General features: G+C 39.7%; 3 protein-coding genes across 3 annotated transcripts; 1 reads left to right on the top strand and 2 right to left on the bottom strand.

Annotated features, from left to right (window-relative positions):
• Window positions 1-961: 961 nt before the first annotated feature.
• Window positions 962-8,073, bottom strand: LOC124402365 (LETM1 domain-containing protein 1-like). Its single transcript, XM_046875351.1, is given in 10 exon segments — window positions 962-1,453; window positions 2,231-2,327; window positions 2,915-3,067; window positions 3,476-3,580; window positions 4,072-4,214; window positions 4,217-4,254; window positions 5,496-5,578; window positions 5,677-5,792; window positions 7,239-7,357; window positions 7,860-8,073. Coding segments are annotated over 10 exon segments (996 nt in total). The 5' UTR covers window positions 7,931-8,073; the 3' UTR covers window positions 962-1,382.
• A 766-nt stretch (window positions 8,074-8,839) lies between these two features.
• On the top strand, window positions 8,840-12,043 carry cnpy2 (canopy FGF signaling regulator 2). Its single transcript, XM_046875655.1, has 6 exons — window positions 8,840-8,976; window positions 9,083-9,200; window positions 9,562-9,677; window positions 9,787-9,984; window positions 10,073-10,169; window positions 11,324-12,043. Exons 1-6 carry the CDS (start codon window positions 8,869-8,871, stop codon window positions 11,365-11,367), a joined length of 681 nt encoding a protein of 226 aa, XP_046731611.1. The 5' UTR covers window positions 8,840-8,868; the 3' UTR covers window positions 11,368-12,043.
• Window positions 12,044-12,108: 65 nt separating this feature from the next.
• Window positions 12,109-15,448, bottom strand: LOC124402547 (coenzyme Q-binding protein COQ10 homolog A, mitochondrial-like). The gene is made up of 5 exons (XM_046875654.1): window positions 14,967-15,448; window positions 14,300-14,446; window positions 13,429-13,621; window positions 12,991-13,092; window positions 12,109-12,735 (listed from the first exon to the last, which is right to left on the bottom strand). Exons 1-5 carry the CDS (start codon window positions 15,053-15,055, stop codon window positions 12,568-12,570), a joined length of 699 nt encoding a protein of 232 aa, XP_046731610.1. The 5' UTR covers window positions 15,056-15,448; the 3' UTR covers window positions 12,109-12,567.
• Window positions 15,449-17,382: the final 1,934 nt, after the last annotated feature.

Genomic DNA, 17,382 nt, shown 5'->3' with positions numbered 1-17,382 from the left:
AGAGGTCAAAATATTGATATTAACAATGTTTATTGAGATGTTTTGGTTTCTGACACTTTTGGATAATTACACATGCCCTGGGTCAAATCCACCCAGGAACATTATTACTGTTCCTGAGAAACGACGTAACAGGAAAGTTAATCATGTAATATTATTAAATATCTTTTAACTCATGTACTTTATGTATTTATGACCACACCTCATTTTGTGAAGAAATCTTCACTTTAGAAGAACAACAGACAGAGGATAATCAAACACAAAGAATGTACATTAGATCGGTGAAGGAAAACCGTCCTTTCGTCTGAAGAGTCCAAATTTTAGATTTTTGGTTTAACCTGCCATGTCTGTTAAACGTACAGAGGTTAACAGGATGGTTCCTGAACGTCTGGTTCTCATGGTGAAGCATGGAGGAGGAGGTGTGGAGGTGCTTTGCTGGTGACATTGTTGGTGATATAGTCTAAATTGGGGACATACCTAATCAGCATGGTGACCACAACATTTTGCAGTGACATGCACATCTCACCTGGTTTGCACTTAGTGGAACCATCATTTATTTTCCAACAGGACAATGACTCCAAAAAACACCTCCAGTGATGGAAAGCTGCATCAGATGACCTGGCCTCCACAATCACAACATTTTAATCCAGTTGAGATGGATTGGGATGAGTTGGACAGGAGAGCGAAGGAAAAGCAGAGAACAAGCACTGAACACCTCTGAGAACTTCTCAGGATTGCTGGAAAATCATTCAAGGTGACGACCTCATGAGGCGGAACGACAGAATACCACGTGTGCAAAGCTTTCTTTAAAGCAAAACGTGACACGTTTTTGTTTACTACATAATTCTACATGTGCACTTTCATAGTTTAGAAATCTTCAGTAGTGACAATAATAAAGAGAAACCACTGCAGGAGGCACAAAACCAGTCAATAAATATACATGAAAGGAAACCAGAAAAACACATTGACTAATAATTTTTTTTAAAATCACAAAACAATTGAAAATAAAAACCAAAGAGACCTGAGATGAAATAAGGAACGACCTGAACACCGACTGCAATCACAGACTGCAGGCATTTCAGAGCTGAGATATAAAATGGAATCATTCTAATTACATCGAATTCAAGTGCCAAAATATGAACACATCCGATAATATCAGTGCTATTAGAACATTTCTTCCACACAAAACACAAATAAATAAACAGAGCATGATTTCTGGACAGATTGGAACTGATGTGAGTTACTTTATGACCTGAATGTGAACTGGTTTGTCTGCGAGCCGTAAACAGGAATGTGATTGGAATGGTGTGATGAGAAGGGAAGAGAGGCCGGTGTGTAAACGGTACTGAAGAGGATAAAGACGTGAGCTGAGGACTGCAGTCGGATCACTTGGTCACCGGTGGGTAGTTGAGCGTCAGCAGCGTCATACTGTGCAGTAATAAAGAGATTTCAGATTCTGTGGAGGAAAAACACAACACAATACAACACTTCAGAAAAAACAGCAGAATCTGTGTTTCATTTCATCAGGTATAAAACAACATGTTTAAGTCCTGAGCTGCTCGGTCACTGCTGTGCACGGATTCATCACGGTTCTTCACCCCGGTGTTGAGTAATGAGCCTTATCAAGCACATGACATCATGGAGGAGAAATAAATAAATCTTTTATTCAAATCAGTCTTTTACCTGCAAACAGGAAGCACACCTGATGGTTGCCTGGAGAACAAGATGAACACAAGTAAAATCACCTCCCGCTAATAAACTCGTTTCTGTCCATTCTTGTCAACTCCAGATGAACATCTCAGCATCTCAGATTCCTTCTTCAACAACTTCCAGCTCTGCCGCTTGTCTTTTTGGTCTTGAAACCATACAACATAGCAGGTCTTATAAACCTTCCTTTTTGCAGATTCCCTTCTATCACAAACCCCTCCTGCTATCACTCTTCTCCACCCACTCCACCCTGCCTGCACTCGTTTCTTCACCACTTCACACAGCTGACCTTGACAGTATACATTCAACAAAGCAGCGATGAATCGGTGAAAAATCCACTGTGATTCAGTGAATAATCATCAAGTCAGGGTTTGAGGGAACATCATGCATTTCTAGAAAACACCAGAATGTTCTCTAGAACCCAAAATAGGTGTCTCAGTTTACAAATCGATTTACAAACATATTTTTAAAACAGTTGTGGTTGGACTCCTTCATTGAAAGGTAAAGGAGCACGTATACACCTGACCTTTGACCTTAGCGGAGAGCTCCAGCCATTCATGAAGCCACTCTTTACACTGAGTGGAGGTCAGCTGACCGGAGTTCAGCCCTCGGAGGTCACACGCCTAAACACAGGACATTATAATTACTCTCAAATAAAATACAAATAGGCTCCGAGTGCAATCAATGTATATTACTGTAGCGTTTATATACTATATATACCGCGTAGGTGTGTCAGAATTAACACGTTAATAACACGTGAACACAAATTCATTTTAACAGCATCAATTTGAGTCATTAATGAATAAATAATTAATAAATGAATATTTAATAAATAAATATAAAAGAGGTCACATTAAAACAACGCAACGCACATTTATTCATAACGCCCTTTTATCACTCAGATCCTAGTGGTTTAGACGTTAAGACTAAGACTTTCGACGTTTTTATTTCCTTACTGTATAAAAATGCACCGCAAAATAAAGCCATTTAAAGTAAAGTGTCTGAGATCCGTCATATTATTTCAACATGCTGCACAGTGCAGTAAAGATGTGATTTACAGGATTTTCTCTCTAATACAACGAGAAAGGCAGAAGAATTCTAGGCCACGTTTTTCACACAACAGGACAAAGTGAGAAGAAACGATGTGAGATGAAACTTCTCTAAAACCCCTAAAAAACGTTTCTACAGAAATATAAGTTGATGTTTATACTTGTCTTGTTTCTTCCTCAGTGAGCTGATCGATGCCGAGGCGTTGCAGGGCGCGGTCCAGATACAGCAGGTCCACGGCTTTGGTTGTGAGCCGCCTCCGCACCAGGAAACTGGGAAACCACACGATTATAGGGAGCTGAGAACCTAACAATCTCTAGAGCAGGCAGACGAAACATCAAGAACAAAAAACATGAGGAAAATAAACACAAGGGAAAGAAAGACTAAATATGAGAGACATGACTTAATGTTTTTTCTTTTCTTCTGTATTCCAGGAGCTCAGATTCTGTTTCCTAATGATTTGTTTTAATAATAATAATATTAATAATAATAATAAACTCCATCTTCCCCCTGACCCCTAACACACACACAGCCCAAGCAGAAAGCAGAAAAGGTGTGTTTTACGCTCATATATCACCTTAATAGCAGGTTGATCTTCACTGATCTTATCCAGTGCTCCACATCACAGCAATATGATGCAGTATTTCACACACACTGTCTTTTGAAGCACGCTGACGGTGACGTTAATCTCACCATTGGATTGTAACTGTGCAGATGAACTCACCAGATGACGGGGTGTAAGACACTGCATTCCCAGTGGAGATGATTTAAAGAAGACGTCCCGTATGGCGTGGACCTCAAAGACTCTCGGGTGTTTCCCATCCTGAACCTGCAGAACAGATAAAACATTACGCTCTGCTGCAGCATCTGAGACACTTCACTGTGTACCTGCACGTTTACAATCGGTGAACTTTAACACCAATTCATCCAATCAGCAGCAAATGTGTTCACATGACATCATCGTAGTATTAAAGACCATTTATCTGAGGTTGAACACGCCTTTGTAGTGCAAAAACAAGAAAAACGATGAAATAAAACCAGATGTTCTTTTCCTGTTGTGTCTCCAGTAAGTCACAGCTCTACCTCTGCCATGTTAATCTCGATTCTATGTGACTCTCAGGACACGCCTCGGCCTCCTTATACGGCAGTATAAACGTAAATGCTAATGTTTATGAATTAAATATCATCAGTAAATTACATTTCCAATTACAACCATATGCATTATTAATACTGCAATATATCTTTATATTATGGGTCAAATAACTCTTTTCTTATAAATGCTAAATAATAAAAATGAAAACAGTGAAACAGTCTAGAAACCTTGGAGCACAGGTCGAAGAGGCTCCTCTGATGCCACACGCTCACACGTGGAACGTTCATCACCAAGCTATCCAGGACCTTCGCCTGGCACTGAGAACGCTTTATGTGGTCGATCATCTGGAATTTTCTCTGCTGCTGCGGGTCCAAAAATGTCGGAACAAAAGCTGGCGTGGAAATAAACACCTGGAGAGAAAAAGACCCTCGAACCTTAATGAGCAGCAATGAGATGATTTTTTTATTAAAGTTTAAAACCAGTGAGATGTCTACTCAGTCAGATCTTTGAGTCAACACACACACACACACACACACACACACACACACACACACACACACACACACACACACACACACTTGCACTCTGGCGGCATCTAGTGGTGAAATCGGTATAAAAAGTTCGACATTAAAGTTCAATTATCTCTTAAAAAACTAGTGTGTGTGTGTGTGTGTGTGTGTGTGTGTGTGTGTGTGTGTGTGTGTGTGTATGTATGTATGTATATGTGTGTGTGTGTGTGTGTGTGTGTGTGTGTGTGTGTGGACTACAGACAACAGAAGGCGTGTCATATAACGAATTGTGGGTGTGAGCTCCATAGATAGTGTGAGCAGTGAGTTAACCTAACTTTGTGTGTGTGTGTGTGTGTGTGTGTGTGTGTGTGTGTGTGAGTGAGAGAGAGTGTGTGTGTTACAATGTTATTGTTTTAAATGGAATGCTGATGTTTGTACATTATGTATAAAATTCTTATTTTTATTTTCTTCTCTTCGTAACATTGAAGGTTTAGACTGTAAACATGATGTAAAAATTTATATTGTAATAAAAAATAAAAAAAACACGGACACCTGAGAAGGTATGGCCAAAAATATTTGGACACCTGACCCAAACCTGTTCCAGCATGACTGCACAAAGCCATGAAGATCTGCTTTCCATGGGTTGGATTTGGTGAAAGATCTCCTGCTATAGAGCTCTATACCCTATTAAATAATGAATATGAACACGCCTCCTCACCTACAGCAGTACCTGACTTTATCAATACGCTTGTGGGTAAAGGACACACAAATCTCCACAAAATCTAGTGGAACATCTTCCTAGAAGAGTGGATTTTATTATAAGAACAAAATTGGAGACTAAAATTGGAATGGGATGTTCACAAAGGAGCACACAGCAATCTTATGGTCAGGTGTCCACAAACTTTTAGTCTTATTTAAACAGGGACACAATGATCACGTCTCAGTGTTTACACGTGTCAGAGTTCGCTGGAAAAGTTGATGTTTGATGTTTGAGAGGGAAAAAAGTATTTCAGTTTGGAGTATCAGTCATGAGGAAAAACACCTGTAACATACACTGTACTGTACAAATCACACACACACACACACACACACTTAATTAAGCGGCCTAAAGATGGGAGTGAATATTTAAAAAGCGAACTCACATCAGGATGAAGACCAGGCCAATGGCGAACGGAGGAAGTGAGATCACAAACAGAGGAACGGCTTTAAACATGTCGCGTCGAAACTGAAATCATAAACAGCAAACACTGAACTCTGATCAGAAACTCGAGCAGAAAACCTCACACACATCTCCACTTGATATCAGATGAAACATGAACTTACCAGAATGAGTCTCTTCATATCCCGATATGGAAGCTCTCTGTAGTGCACATTCTCCATCCACATGGTCTTCTTTATCTTGCTGACCTCCTTCACATCTTCCAACAGGAGCCGAAATCCTGACATTTAACACACGAGTGTACAATAAACTTGCAGACGTGTCTGTGACGTGATGTACAGAGAGTTAGATCTCCATCAGAAGTATCAGTGTTAACCAGAATGACTGCGAGAAGGTAGCGCTGGTTTACTGATCAGAAGGTTGGGATTATCACATTACACCATGGTCACTTCTCAGCATTGAGGATCTACAGCTGTTATAAACGTCTGACTGATCACTTCATTTTCATGATTCAGTTTATACACGACTCCTTCAGCTGCAATTCTGCTGCTCCAAATCACACACACGTATAAAGTAGTGCCAGAAGATTATATTTGTGTCTGTGCAGCATCTCTACTAATAATGAAGCTGTTGGAGTAACACCTGCTGTTTCTCCTCCTATTTCTCATTTAAACCTTTTCTTCTTCAGTCTGTCAAATTTTGTGCCACAAGCCGTTTATGAAGATCCTCGTATTCACAATAAAAGTTTCAGCACATGCAAAAACTCCTCAGTGGAGCTCAGTGAGGTCATTGGGAAATGTGTACAATCACCATCTCACTCTGGATGGAACTGGGTGTTACTACGGTTACAGGTGTTAATAAGCAGAACATTCATTTAGATTCAACTGACAAACGCAAACTACCTGATCAACGCTCAGAACTCACACCTGAACAATCACAATCCACTATTCACACCTGAACTCCTTCCAGCCAATCACAATCCACTATTCACACCTGAACTCCTTCCAGCCAATCACAATCCACTATTCACACCTGAACTCCTTCCAGCCAATCACAATCCACTATTCACACCTGAACTCCTTCCAGCCAATCACAATCCACTATTCACACCTGAACTCCTTCCAGCCAATCACAATCCACTATTCACACCTGAACTCCTTCCAGCCAATCACAATCCACTATTCACACCTGAACTCCTTCCAGCCAATCACAATCCACTATTCACACCTGAACTCCTTCCAGCTAATCACAATCCACTATTCACACCTGAACATCCTTCCAGCCAATTACAATCCACTATTCACACCTGAACCCTGAATATATAAATTATTTGACTATTAATGAAGCTGAAATGTTACTCATCCACACACAACATTATTTATTTGCTTATTTGTTTGTTTATTTACAGCAATATGATCTCTTTTCTGCTCACTGCATTCTATAAAATTCAAGTCTTTAATTTTTCAGTTGTTCAGTCAGGCTGAAGGTGAGATGATAAACAGGTGAGACTGACAGCCAGGATGTTAAAACTTTACCTGTAGAGATTTCAATCCTAGACGCTCATTATGTATAATATTTATATATAAAATAATATGAAGGTGTAATATCTTGATGTGTCATGTCACACCTGTATACACACACACACACACACACACACACACACACACACACACACACAGGTCAACCTGAGGACTCTTTCCAAACCAAATCCCCGGCCTGGTCTTACCTTTCATCATGGTGTAGTAAAGGATGGAAAAGCGAGGAAATCTCTTCTGTACGAAACGCTCACACTTTTCATTCACCTTCTGCAGAACTCCCAGTCTGACCCGAGAGGTCGAGTAGGGACTAGAAGATAAACAGATGCCAATCAATAAATTAATCAATCAATCAATCAATCAATCAGTAAGAATATTCTTCAATTGTAGGATTTGCTTTTAATTTTTATATTTATTTTAAAGTTCATATTGCTTGAATGTGTATTGATCCTTATGCTTTCTTATTTAGCTCCTGTTTTACTTTTATTTTTACAAAGTCCTAAAATAAAGTTTGTAAAATTTGACTTGCTGATTATTCAAATGACAAATATTATTATTAATAAAGAAACATGAAAATGAACTACACATGCTCCATCATTTTAATCTTGATCCTTCAGCAAGCAGTGCTCAAGGTGTCAGCTTAGGGTTCTGATTTACTGACAATAAATAAATAAATAAATAAATAAATAAATAAATACACAACGCACTGCACTAGTAAACACAAGTGAACGTTTCACGCTATTGAACTCTTCATCATCCTCCCTTCTCTATACACATCCACACGCACAGCCCAAGCAGAAAAGCAGAAATACCTTGATGGCAGGTTGATGTTTACTATCCATTGCTCGTGGATAAAAACAGCTCTTGTGCAGACTCGAAACATGTTTAAAACGCGCTTATTACGCGTGTTATTAAAGTCTTTTATTCAGCCACTATGACAGAACAGTGGAATGTCCGGGTTAGAGGGAGGGTTTTTTTTCCCGGGAGAGTTCGAGCTATTCAACTTCCACCCGGTTTGCGCAGAAAGGCTGCGCAGTCCCTTACAGTCTGCTATTTTCTTTTGTGTGTGTGTGTGTGTGTGTGTGTGTGTGTGTGTGTGTGAAAAGAACCCTTTTAAACTAAAACTATACAATGCCTTTTTTTTTTTAGAAAATAAATGCATTTATTATTACATCAAAGTAAAAACAAACGTCGAATTTTAATTTATCGGTTTAATATATTTAGCACCACGTTAAGCACCATTTACAGGAACACGCGCGCCCTCCAGCGGCTCTATCATGCGTTGCAGTTCTATTGCAGTTCTCTCCAGCGTGTACCTCCACCTCTCCAGGATCTTCTCCACCTGCTCCCTACTCTCACCACAAATCACAATATCATCCACAAACATCATAGTCCACGGAGACTCCTGTCTGACCTCTTCCGTCATCGTCCATCACCACTGCAAACAGGAAAGGGCTCAGAGCCGATCCTTGATGCAGTCCAACCTTCACCTTGAACCAGTCTGTCGTTCCTCCTGCACACTTCACTGCTGTCACACTGTCCTCATACATGTACTATTTTATTTGTCGTCAAATAATAAGTATTTAATAGAGATTTGAGAAAAGTGCGATAGAAAAGAATGAAATTTGGTAATTATTTAAAATATATTTTATTTGTATAAATATATAATACAATTTTAATACCGTATTGTTGACGATATAGGATTTTATTATAAATACATAAAGTATTTATTATTATAATAAGTCAGCGAAGTGTGTGTGTGTGTGTGTGTGTGTGTGTGTGTGTGTGTGTTTGGGGTCCTTGAGAGATTTGTTCAGGCGGATGTTTGGGCAGCTCCGGGAAGGTTGGTCACGTCATCAGTCGTTTGTGTGTGTGAGATGGAAGTGCAGCGTGGAAACGTGTGTGTGTGACAGAAAATTGAAAAAAAAAGTAAGTTTTTATGCGAGTGTGTGCTTTCTCAGTGTGTGTGTGTTCGTGCGTGCACGTGGACGCTCGCGCCTGGTTGAGAATGTCTGATGGACTCTTGTGGTTTCAGGATCTCCAGGTGATCATGGCGAAGCTGCTGGATTTCCTCTTCTTTTCCTCCTGTGTTCTGATCTTTTCCACCGTGCTGGTGCAGGGAGCCAGGCAGAGTCAGGACATCAAGTGTGGAGGTGAGAAGATGATGGTGGAGATGAGGATGGAGTGAAGGCAGAACTGGGAGATGATCAGGGAAAATGGATGTGGATGCTCGGGCCGGATGAGGAGAAGGTTACCAAAATAACCATAAAGTAGTATAGACTTATATAAACACTGATTCTATTGATGCTTTCAGAAAAGTTCTGATGTTCTTTAGAAACTGGTGTGATGCATCCACACTCCTCCTCCCCCACATCTCTTTTTCTCTCTCTAGAATTGTATATTGTGTAAAGGTGTGTGAGTGTGTGATATGGTTCATTTGGTTAAGTAAAAATAAGTGTGATTTATGTGTGTGATGGTGTGTGAGACAATATGTGTGTGTGTGTGTGTTACCAGCATGCAGAGCGTTGGTGGATGAGATGGAATGGGCCATAGCACAGGTAGACCCCAAGAAGATGATCCAAACCGGTTCGTTCAGGATCAATCCGGATGGGAGCCAATCAACTAAAGATGTAACGCACTTCTTTATTTCTTTCTTTCTTCCACGTGGTTCGGTTCTCTTCCTTCACCTCGTCTCGTCTCGTCTCGGTGTGCATATCGGCTTCGATGTCGTTGTTTCAGGTTCCGTTTGTGCGTTCAGAAGGTCATCTCCTGGAGCTGATGGAGGGGGTGTGTGAGAAGATGAAGGATTACGGTGAATCCTTGGATCCTGCTACGAATCGTAAGACGTACGTGAGGTTCATGGCACGCGAAGGCGCGTCTGAGGACGTCTCGAACGTCTCCTACGACTCGAGAGTCTCGGCCGGCTTGAAGTATGCTGTAAGGAGTTTTCGTTTTTTTGTTCCCACAGAATCTCGTTTTAAATATAAACAATCCGTTTGATTTAGTTGTTGTGTAACACGTGCAGTGTGAAAGCATCGTGGAGCAGAACGAGGATGAAATCATCGAATTCTTCGCTCACGAGACCGACAACGTTAAAGACAAACTCTGCAGCAAGAGAACGGGTCAGAACTTCACACTGCACCTTCAATACTGCTTTTGTTCAATTTGATGAATATTTGGTAGATTTAAGAGTAAGTGTGTGTGCTAATAAACCTGCTTGATTGACTCATGATTTTACACAGAAACTACTCTTTCGTTTGTCATGTCCGCTTTTGTTTAGGGTGATTTTTTGTTTGTTTGTTTGTTACTTGTGTCAGCTTCCTTTCACTGCTTTCAGTTTATTGAGTTAAGTTTCGTTCAATGTGTCAGGTTTTATTTGCTTGCCACTCACAGGTACTCTTTTTGAAAAGAGAACTTTAATTCAGTGGAGTGGCTTTCGTTTGGTGGGATGGATTTAATTTATTGGGGTGGCTTCGTTTGGTGGGATGGATTTAATTTATTGGGGTGGCTTTCGTTTGGTGGGATGGATTTAATTTATTGGGGTGGCTTTCGTTTGGTGGGATGGATTTAATTTATTGGGGTGGCTTTCGTTTGGTGGGATGGATTTAATTTATTGGGGTGGCTTTCGTTTGGTGGGATGGATTTCATTTATTGGGGTGGCTTTCGTTTGGTGGGGTGGATTTCATTTATTGGGGTGGCTTTCGCTTGCGGGATGGATTTCATTTATTGGGGTGGCTTTCGCTTGGTGGGGTGGATTTCATTTATTGGTGGCTTTCGTTTGGTGGGGTGGATTTCATTTATTGGGGTGGCTTTCGTTTGGTGGGATGGATTTCATTTATTGGGGTGGCTTTCGTTTGGTGGGATGGATTTCATTTATTGGGGTGGCTTTCGTTTGGTGGGATGGATTTCATTTATTGGGGTGGCTTTCGTTTGGTGGGGTGGATTTCATTTATTGGGGTGGCTTTAGTTTGCTGGGATACAATTAATTTGATTTAGGTTTTTTGTTCAATGGGATTGCATTAATTTGATTACAGATTTAATTTGATGGGACGGCTTTCGTTGGACAGTCAGCTTTTGATTGTTTGGTAGACATTTGTTTGCTGGGGTGATTTTTGTTCAATGGGTTTTCGTCTGCTGGGTCCGTTTACCTGATTGACTTTTTTTTTTTTAGCTTCACTTTTATCCGTAGAACATTTTTATCCAGAAGTTTTTATTGGTGCAGATTGTGTCCATAAGAACCCCCTGGTCTAATTTGCTGTCTTTTTTTTGTGTGCAGATTTATGTGACCACGCTCTGAAGATACCTCACGATGAGCTTTAACATCAGCACCTCTCTCGTCACGTTCTAACATCATGTCACGTACAGTGGGATTAAATTTGAACTTTTAGCACCAATCAAACACTTCAGATTCTATTCAAACAGGCTTCAGATGTACATTTATTGAATCTGTTTTTTTGCGGTGTGTGTTTGTGTGTAAACACAGCACACACACATACTGGTCTAAACATGATACTGAAACTGCCTCGAGGGGAAACGTGACCATCCACACACTTTGTGTATGTCGTGAGCCATGAAGCCGTCCTGAGGAATTACTCCTGATGATTCTCACAGCATTAAATTAGGCGTACGCAGGATAGAAAACCTTGTGTTTAGATTTCTGTTTTATTTTCATTTTCTGATATTTAAGGTCACACGTAGATTCTTACGTTTTTTCATTACGTTTTGTACAACGTAATGCTCTTGTCTGACCTTTTTCTTTTTTGAGTCTTTTTTTTTTTTTTTTTATAAACATGTTTTCACAACGAGTGTTTGAGTCTTTACTGCTTTTCAGAGATTAACAAGAACGTTTAGAATGAGCCGATTAGGAGTCGCAGTTGACGCTTGTGGAAATGAAGTGTTTCTTAGAGACGCTTCGTAATAACTGATCATTTCAAGCATTAACCAATAATCAGGATCAGCTCCTGAATCATCTAAATAAATATATACAGTACAATTATTTGATCATGTTCTCCATGCGTGACCAAAACATCCACAAACTTAACGAGACTTGGAGGAACAGAATGAGTTTTTGTGAAATCAAAGCCAATATTTAATTTTTTTTTTAATAGCCTATGGTCCAGGGCTGGGCGATACAATCACATGACACTCTGTATCATGATAAGGATGATCATGATACTCCTGAGATCGTGAGATGATGTCCTTGTCGTATCACCCACGTTCACCGTCATGCTCAAAGTGAACATTTTACAGTAACTACAGCATTCGACAGTACGACAACCCAAAGCCTGGCCTTCTAACATCACTAACATTAAATCAGGTGGACCATTAAGAGTGTAACAGTAGATCACTGAGTTAAATGAGCACCTAAATTATTTCATGATAGGGAGAACCTACTATTTTTAACCAATCATAATGCCAGGAGAAGAGTTCTGAGAAACCAGAACATGCTCCTCAAAACCTAAAGAGGTCTATGGAATAAAAATTAAAATCTTCTGCTGTGTGTGCGAGCCCATGCGTGTTTCACGTCTGATGCACGTCATGGGACATGAGTTCTCTGGGAATACGAGTTTCAGGGCCGTACAGTTTCCCAGCTCGGCTCTCAAATGCCGCCACCATCTGCTTCACGACCTCGTCGAAGAACACAGTGGCGAGTTGCGAGTGCAGGACAGAGCGGAACTCAAATGAGATCTAGAGAAAAGAAAATATTTTTTTTAGAAAGGATTGAGTTCATGAAACCCTGGTCTGATGTAGGCTCCTTAAGTAAAGTCCTCATGCTGTCTTTGTAATGTCTATCTACTGCATGAAGTGTCAAAGCAGGACATAAGAACTGTATAATGCAATATAGGAGATAATTAGTTCTTATATTTTATCATGCAATATCTTAGAGTCCTTGTTCAATATATGTTTTAAAGTGTTAAGTCTCCAACTACTTATGGCACTTACAGAAAAGTCCACAGTGCAGGTCCTAGGATATCCAGGAATACCCGGGCTGAACCTCCATATGGTCTCTAAGTGATTAAAAAGTTTTCCATCAGAGCAAACGGCCTGGAGAGGGAAAAGTGAGAAAAAATGCTAAAAATAACCAAAATCACAAAGCGTGCCATGTGCCAAAGACGTCTGCATGGCTAAGTTAGGGTGTTAGATTAGCGCTTGAGTCAGTGTAGATCTTATGCAGAAATCTTAATGACATAATCTGAATTCATTTCTGGTTACAAAGGGAAATGGTGAGCATTGCTAGCTAGTCAGATAAAGTTTATGTAAAAAATTATGAAAATACAGGAACATCAACACAACTTTGAAATAGCTTCATGTCATTCATCCCCATTAAAGGCGCACCCCACACTTTGAGAACCACTGATATAGATGAGGTTAAAGGCTTACTTTGACCAGATGTGGCCGAACGTTGGTGATCATAGAGGTGTACCTCTCCATCATCGGCGGAAACCCCACCTCCAGCTGTGCTTTAGCATGTCCTGCTCTCTTCATTATGGTCTGGGACTTTTTACACCACGGGACAAAGTGTTTGTAATCGTCCACGTTGGCTACTACGTCGTACATCTCCTGCATCGAGTATCTGATCAGCAAAATAAACAAGAAAACATTAAATGTACCACTTAAATATCTGATAACTGCTTTAGTTAAAAGATTATATATAGAGTATTGAAATTATGGGGTTGTGCTCTTATAAATTTGGGAATAAGGAATTATGGAGAAGTGCTAATCATGATCTAAAAGTGCAGACCCAGCGCTAGTTTTAGAACTGGATTCAACAATTTTTATTTAATGCTGGCAGGAACACAGTCAGAGTTAGTTTAATTATATTTTAGTTAATCTGTTTGTAAATCGATAAATTAAATAGAAAAAATCTAAATTACCAAGCATGTTTAGATTAAGCCACACCACAAAACTCCAAAAAAGGCAAAGCTCAAAAAAATTAAAATAAAATTGTGACTTAACAGTGAAATGGTGTGCACTAAATCTTTCCTCTCAACTACCAAATGCACGCAAGATTACAGTGGGTGCAATTACTTTTGTACTTATTGAACAGCTAATTGAAGTCGATCACTGAAGGTTCACATTAATGAATCTATTTAAGCTACACCTGAGTTTATAGACATAAACAAAAGGAGGATGACATGACGTGTGCAAGTGCATTTAAACTCCACTAAGCCAAAGAACACCCAAGGATTTGTTTATAGGGTGGTTGATGTGCAATACGCAGTAAATATCATAAATATATAACTGATCGAACCCCATGATGCGCCGCTCTGAGTACTGCTTCCTCTTGTTGCCAAGACTGATGAAGCTTCGAGCTGGTGCTGCAGAGGTGGTTCTTTGGTTCCAGCACAGTGTCCCTTGTTGGGGCTTCTTTTGCAAAGCCACACACACAGCAAGATGCCTAAGAATAATGTAAAAACAATCGTTATACACAAAGTACACAAATTATTAATTATATTATATATATATATATATATATATATAATATATTATCAGAAAGCCTCATCCTTATATTTCATTTATTAATAATGTATAATCAATTTACAGCAATCATTATTATGTTGTTATAGATGTTATGCTTAATTATTTTATGTAGCAATTATACTAATGTGAACTTATTTTAAAAATAATAATTAATTCACAATAATGTGTTTCTTAAAAGAAGTTTATAATTATTATTAACAAAGGTATACAACACAGATTGAGAAGTAGAAAAGATCTGAAACTACAATGAACTCCAAGTGAATGTTTTTCGTTCTGCAGACGGATAGTAATCGTTCAGGAAAGTAGTTTGTGGGTTAAAAAATTTTACTTCTTTTAAAAGTTTTTGGGTTGTTATTTTTATTATCATTATATTTTTATATCGAGCCCTCTATCGCACGTGTAAAGATGTCACTGCGCATGCGCGAGTCCTCACTCACCTGGCGCATGCGCCGTACTCTCGCAGGGGCGCTTGCGAGCGCAATGCCAGTCGGCTGCAGAGTCGGCGCGCGCTCACCCAACCCGCCATTCGGGCATCACTGATGTACAAAAAACTACTACAGTAATAAACTACAACAAATAATTAATCACTGACGTTTATTTAATCACGCACATGTTGCCCAAAAAGCATACGATAAACCCCATAGCTTCTTTATAAACGCACTGTACTGCAAATACACGAAGCCATAGCGAGCTAGCGGTCAGCGGCCGGCTGAGGTAATCTAATGCTAACCACTAGCTAACAGGGCGGTACCGAATAAGACCTCCGCTTTATACAGACCCCAAAAACGGCTCGTGTTCGCGCCTAAAGACCCCGTCTAACGCGTTTATTTGACTGAAATGGCCGTGTTTGCGGCGTGTCAGGAGCTCCTCACTCCGCGGAGCACAGCACAGGAATAACCGACACATTCATTTGACAGCGGAGCGCGTCACCGCCCGGGTTGCCAGATTGGACACTAAAACTCAGTCTGATAACCGTCTCATTTCAACGCGTACAAAATTGACGTTTGGGTAAATGAAATATTTAAAAGCTCATTTAATATGTTTGATCATATATTGCATTCAAGCAATATAAACATTAGGTTTTAAAAATATATATCATCATATGAATAGTATAGATACTGATTTGTCTGGCGCTCGGGTTGCCAGATAGTAAATAAACAGTCTGTTTAAACATGCATTCATTCCTTCATTTTTTTCATTCATCGTTCACTTTCATTTCTGGCATATGGCAGATATCCTAATCCAGAGCCACTTACATTGATCTCATTCATACAACCGAGCAGCTATTGGGCTAAGGGCCTTTCTCAGGGGCCCATGAGTGGAGCCTGGTATGTCTGGAATTTGGAAGCACAAACTTCCAATCCAAAGTCCAATTCCTCAACTACTGCGCTACCACCACCTTATTCAAAAGCAAATAATCAAAAGGTCAAGTCAGATAGGCTTTTATTGTCATTTCAACCATATTCAGTGAAATACACAGTGAAACGAAACAACGTTCCCCCAGGACCAAGGTGCAACATCAGTCATCATAAATAAACAAAAAATAACGCAAAACTACACAAAACTAACGGAGACACGACAAACTCACACAGTGCACGTGTTCGACATTTAGTGCAAAAATCAACATCAGACACTGAGACGGTAGACACAGAGACGCTGCAGCATCGACCAGTATAGACGATTGTGTTACTGTAATATCATGCAAAACAGCAATTTCTGTGCAAACATGAGTGTGTGTGTGTGTGTGTGTGTGTGTGTGTGTGTGTGTCCAGTCCTGTTACACAGTCTGGATGTGAAGGCCTGAATGCTTCGTTACCTTCTAATTAAGAGTAGAGAGAACCAAAATGATCTTCTCAGTCATCCTCACTATCCGCTGTAGGATCTTCTGATCTGAAACATTGCAGTTTCCAAACTAGGTGATGGTGCAGCTGCTCAAGATGATCTCGATTATCACAAATATCACAAGACTGTGCAATGTTTGCTTTGACTTTTTTTGGAGTATAATCTTCAAATACTCACTCTATCCATATAATCAAACATCACATGTGATACATTACAATTATATATGCATTTATATTGTGATGTTAAATTCCCTGACATTACAAAACCAGTCTTTAACACTGAGTTTACATCTTTAATGAGCTCCACTCTTATGGGAAGGCTTTCTACTAGATTTAGGATCTTATGGGGATTAGTTGTTTATTTTACCTTCTACAAGGGCATTAGTGAGATAGATTCTAATGCTCAAGGAGGTTATAAGTACACTTACCAACCTTTATTTAACCAAGATAAAATATTAATGAGATTAAATCTCTTTTGTAAGAGTGGCCTGGACAAGAAGGCAGCAAAAAACACAACAACAATTTATTATGATATGACAAAAGAATAAAAATAGATTGAACAGCCAATATGTTTGTACACAAAGTTATTAATAATCTTTATAAATTGAACCAGTGAAAGAGTACAGTAAGCTTTACCTGTAAGGTGTAGGAGAATTAAGTTTAAAGGTTTTTCCCCAGAGAGAGAGAGAGAGAGAGAGAGAGAGGAGAGAGAGAGAGAAGAGAGAGAGAAAGTGAAGAGAAAAGAGAGAGGAAAGAGAGAGAGAGAGAGAGAGAGAGAGAGAGAGAGAGAGAGAGAGAGAGAGATAAAAGAGAGAGAAAGTGAAGAGAAAAGAGAGAGGAAAGAGAGAGAGAGAGAGAGAGAGAGAGAGAGAGAGAGAGAGAGAGAGAGAGAGAGAGAGAGAGAGAGAGAGAGAGAAAGTGAAGAGAAAAAAAGAGAGAGAGAGAGAGAAAGAGAAGATAAAGAGAGAGAGAGAGAAAGAGAGAGAGAGAGAGAGAGAGAGAGAGAGAGAGA

The sequence above is a fragment of the Silurus meridionalis genome, chromosome 19 (assembly GCF_014805685.1).
Source record: "Silurus meridionalis isolate SWU-2019-XX chromosome 19, ASM1480568v1, whole genome shotgun sequence".
In the NCBI taxonomy this organism is placed as follows: domain Eukaryota; kingdom Metazoa; phylum Chordata; class Actinopteri; order Siluriformes; family Siluridae; genus Silurus; species Silurus meridionalis.
This window is presented reverse-complemented; position numbering and strand designations above follow the sequence as displayed.

Excerpts from the sequence above, each read along its gene's own strand:
- cnpy2 (XM_046875655.1), top strand. The coding sequence starts at position 8,869 with ATGTTTGGGCAGCTCCGGGAAGGTTGGTCACGTCATCAGTCGTTTGTG. Across the intron at positions 9,678-9,786 it reads GGAGCCAATCAACTAAAGAT|GTTCCGTTTGTGCGTTCAGA; the intron begins GTAACGCACTTC and ends TCGTTGTTTCAG. Across the intron at positions 10,170-11,323 it reads ACTCTGCAGCAAGAGAACGG|ATTTATGTGACCACGCTCTG; the intron begins GTCAGAACTTCA and ends TTTTGTGTGCAG.
- LOC124402547 (XM_046875654.1), bottom strand. The coding sequence starts at position 15,055 with ATGGCGGGTTGGGTGAGCGCGCGCCGACTCTGCAGCCGACTGGCATTG. Across the intron at positions 13,093-13,428 it reads TTCGGCCACATCTGGTCAAA|GCCGTTTGCTCTGATGGAAA; the intron begins GTAAGCCTTTAA and ends TTCCCTCTCCAG. Across the intron at positions 12,736-12,990 it reads CCTGCACTGTGGACTTTTCT|ATCTCATTTGAGTTCCGCTC; the intron begins GTAAGTGCCATA and ends TCTTTTCTCTAG.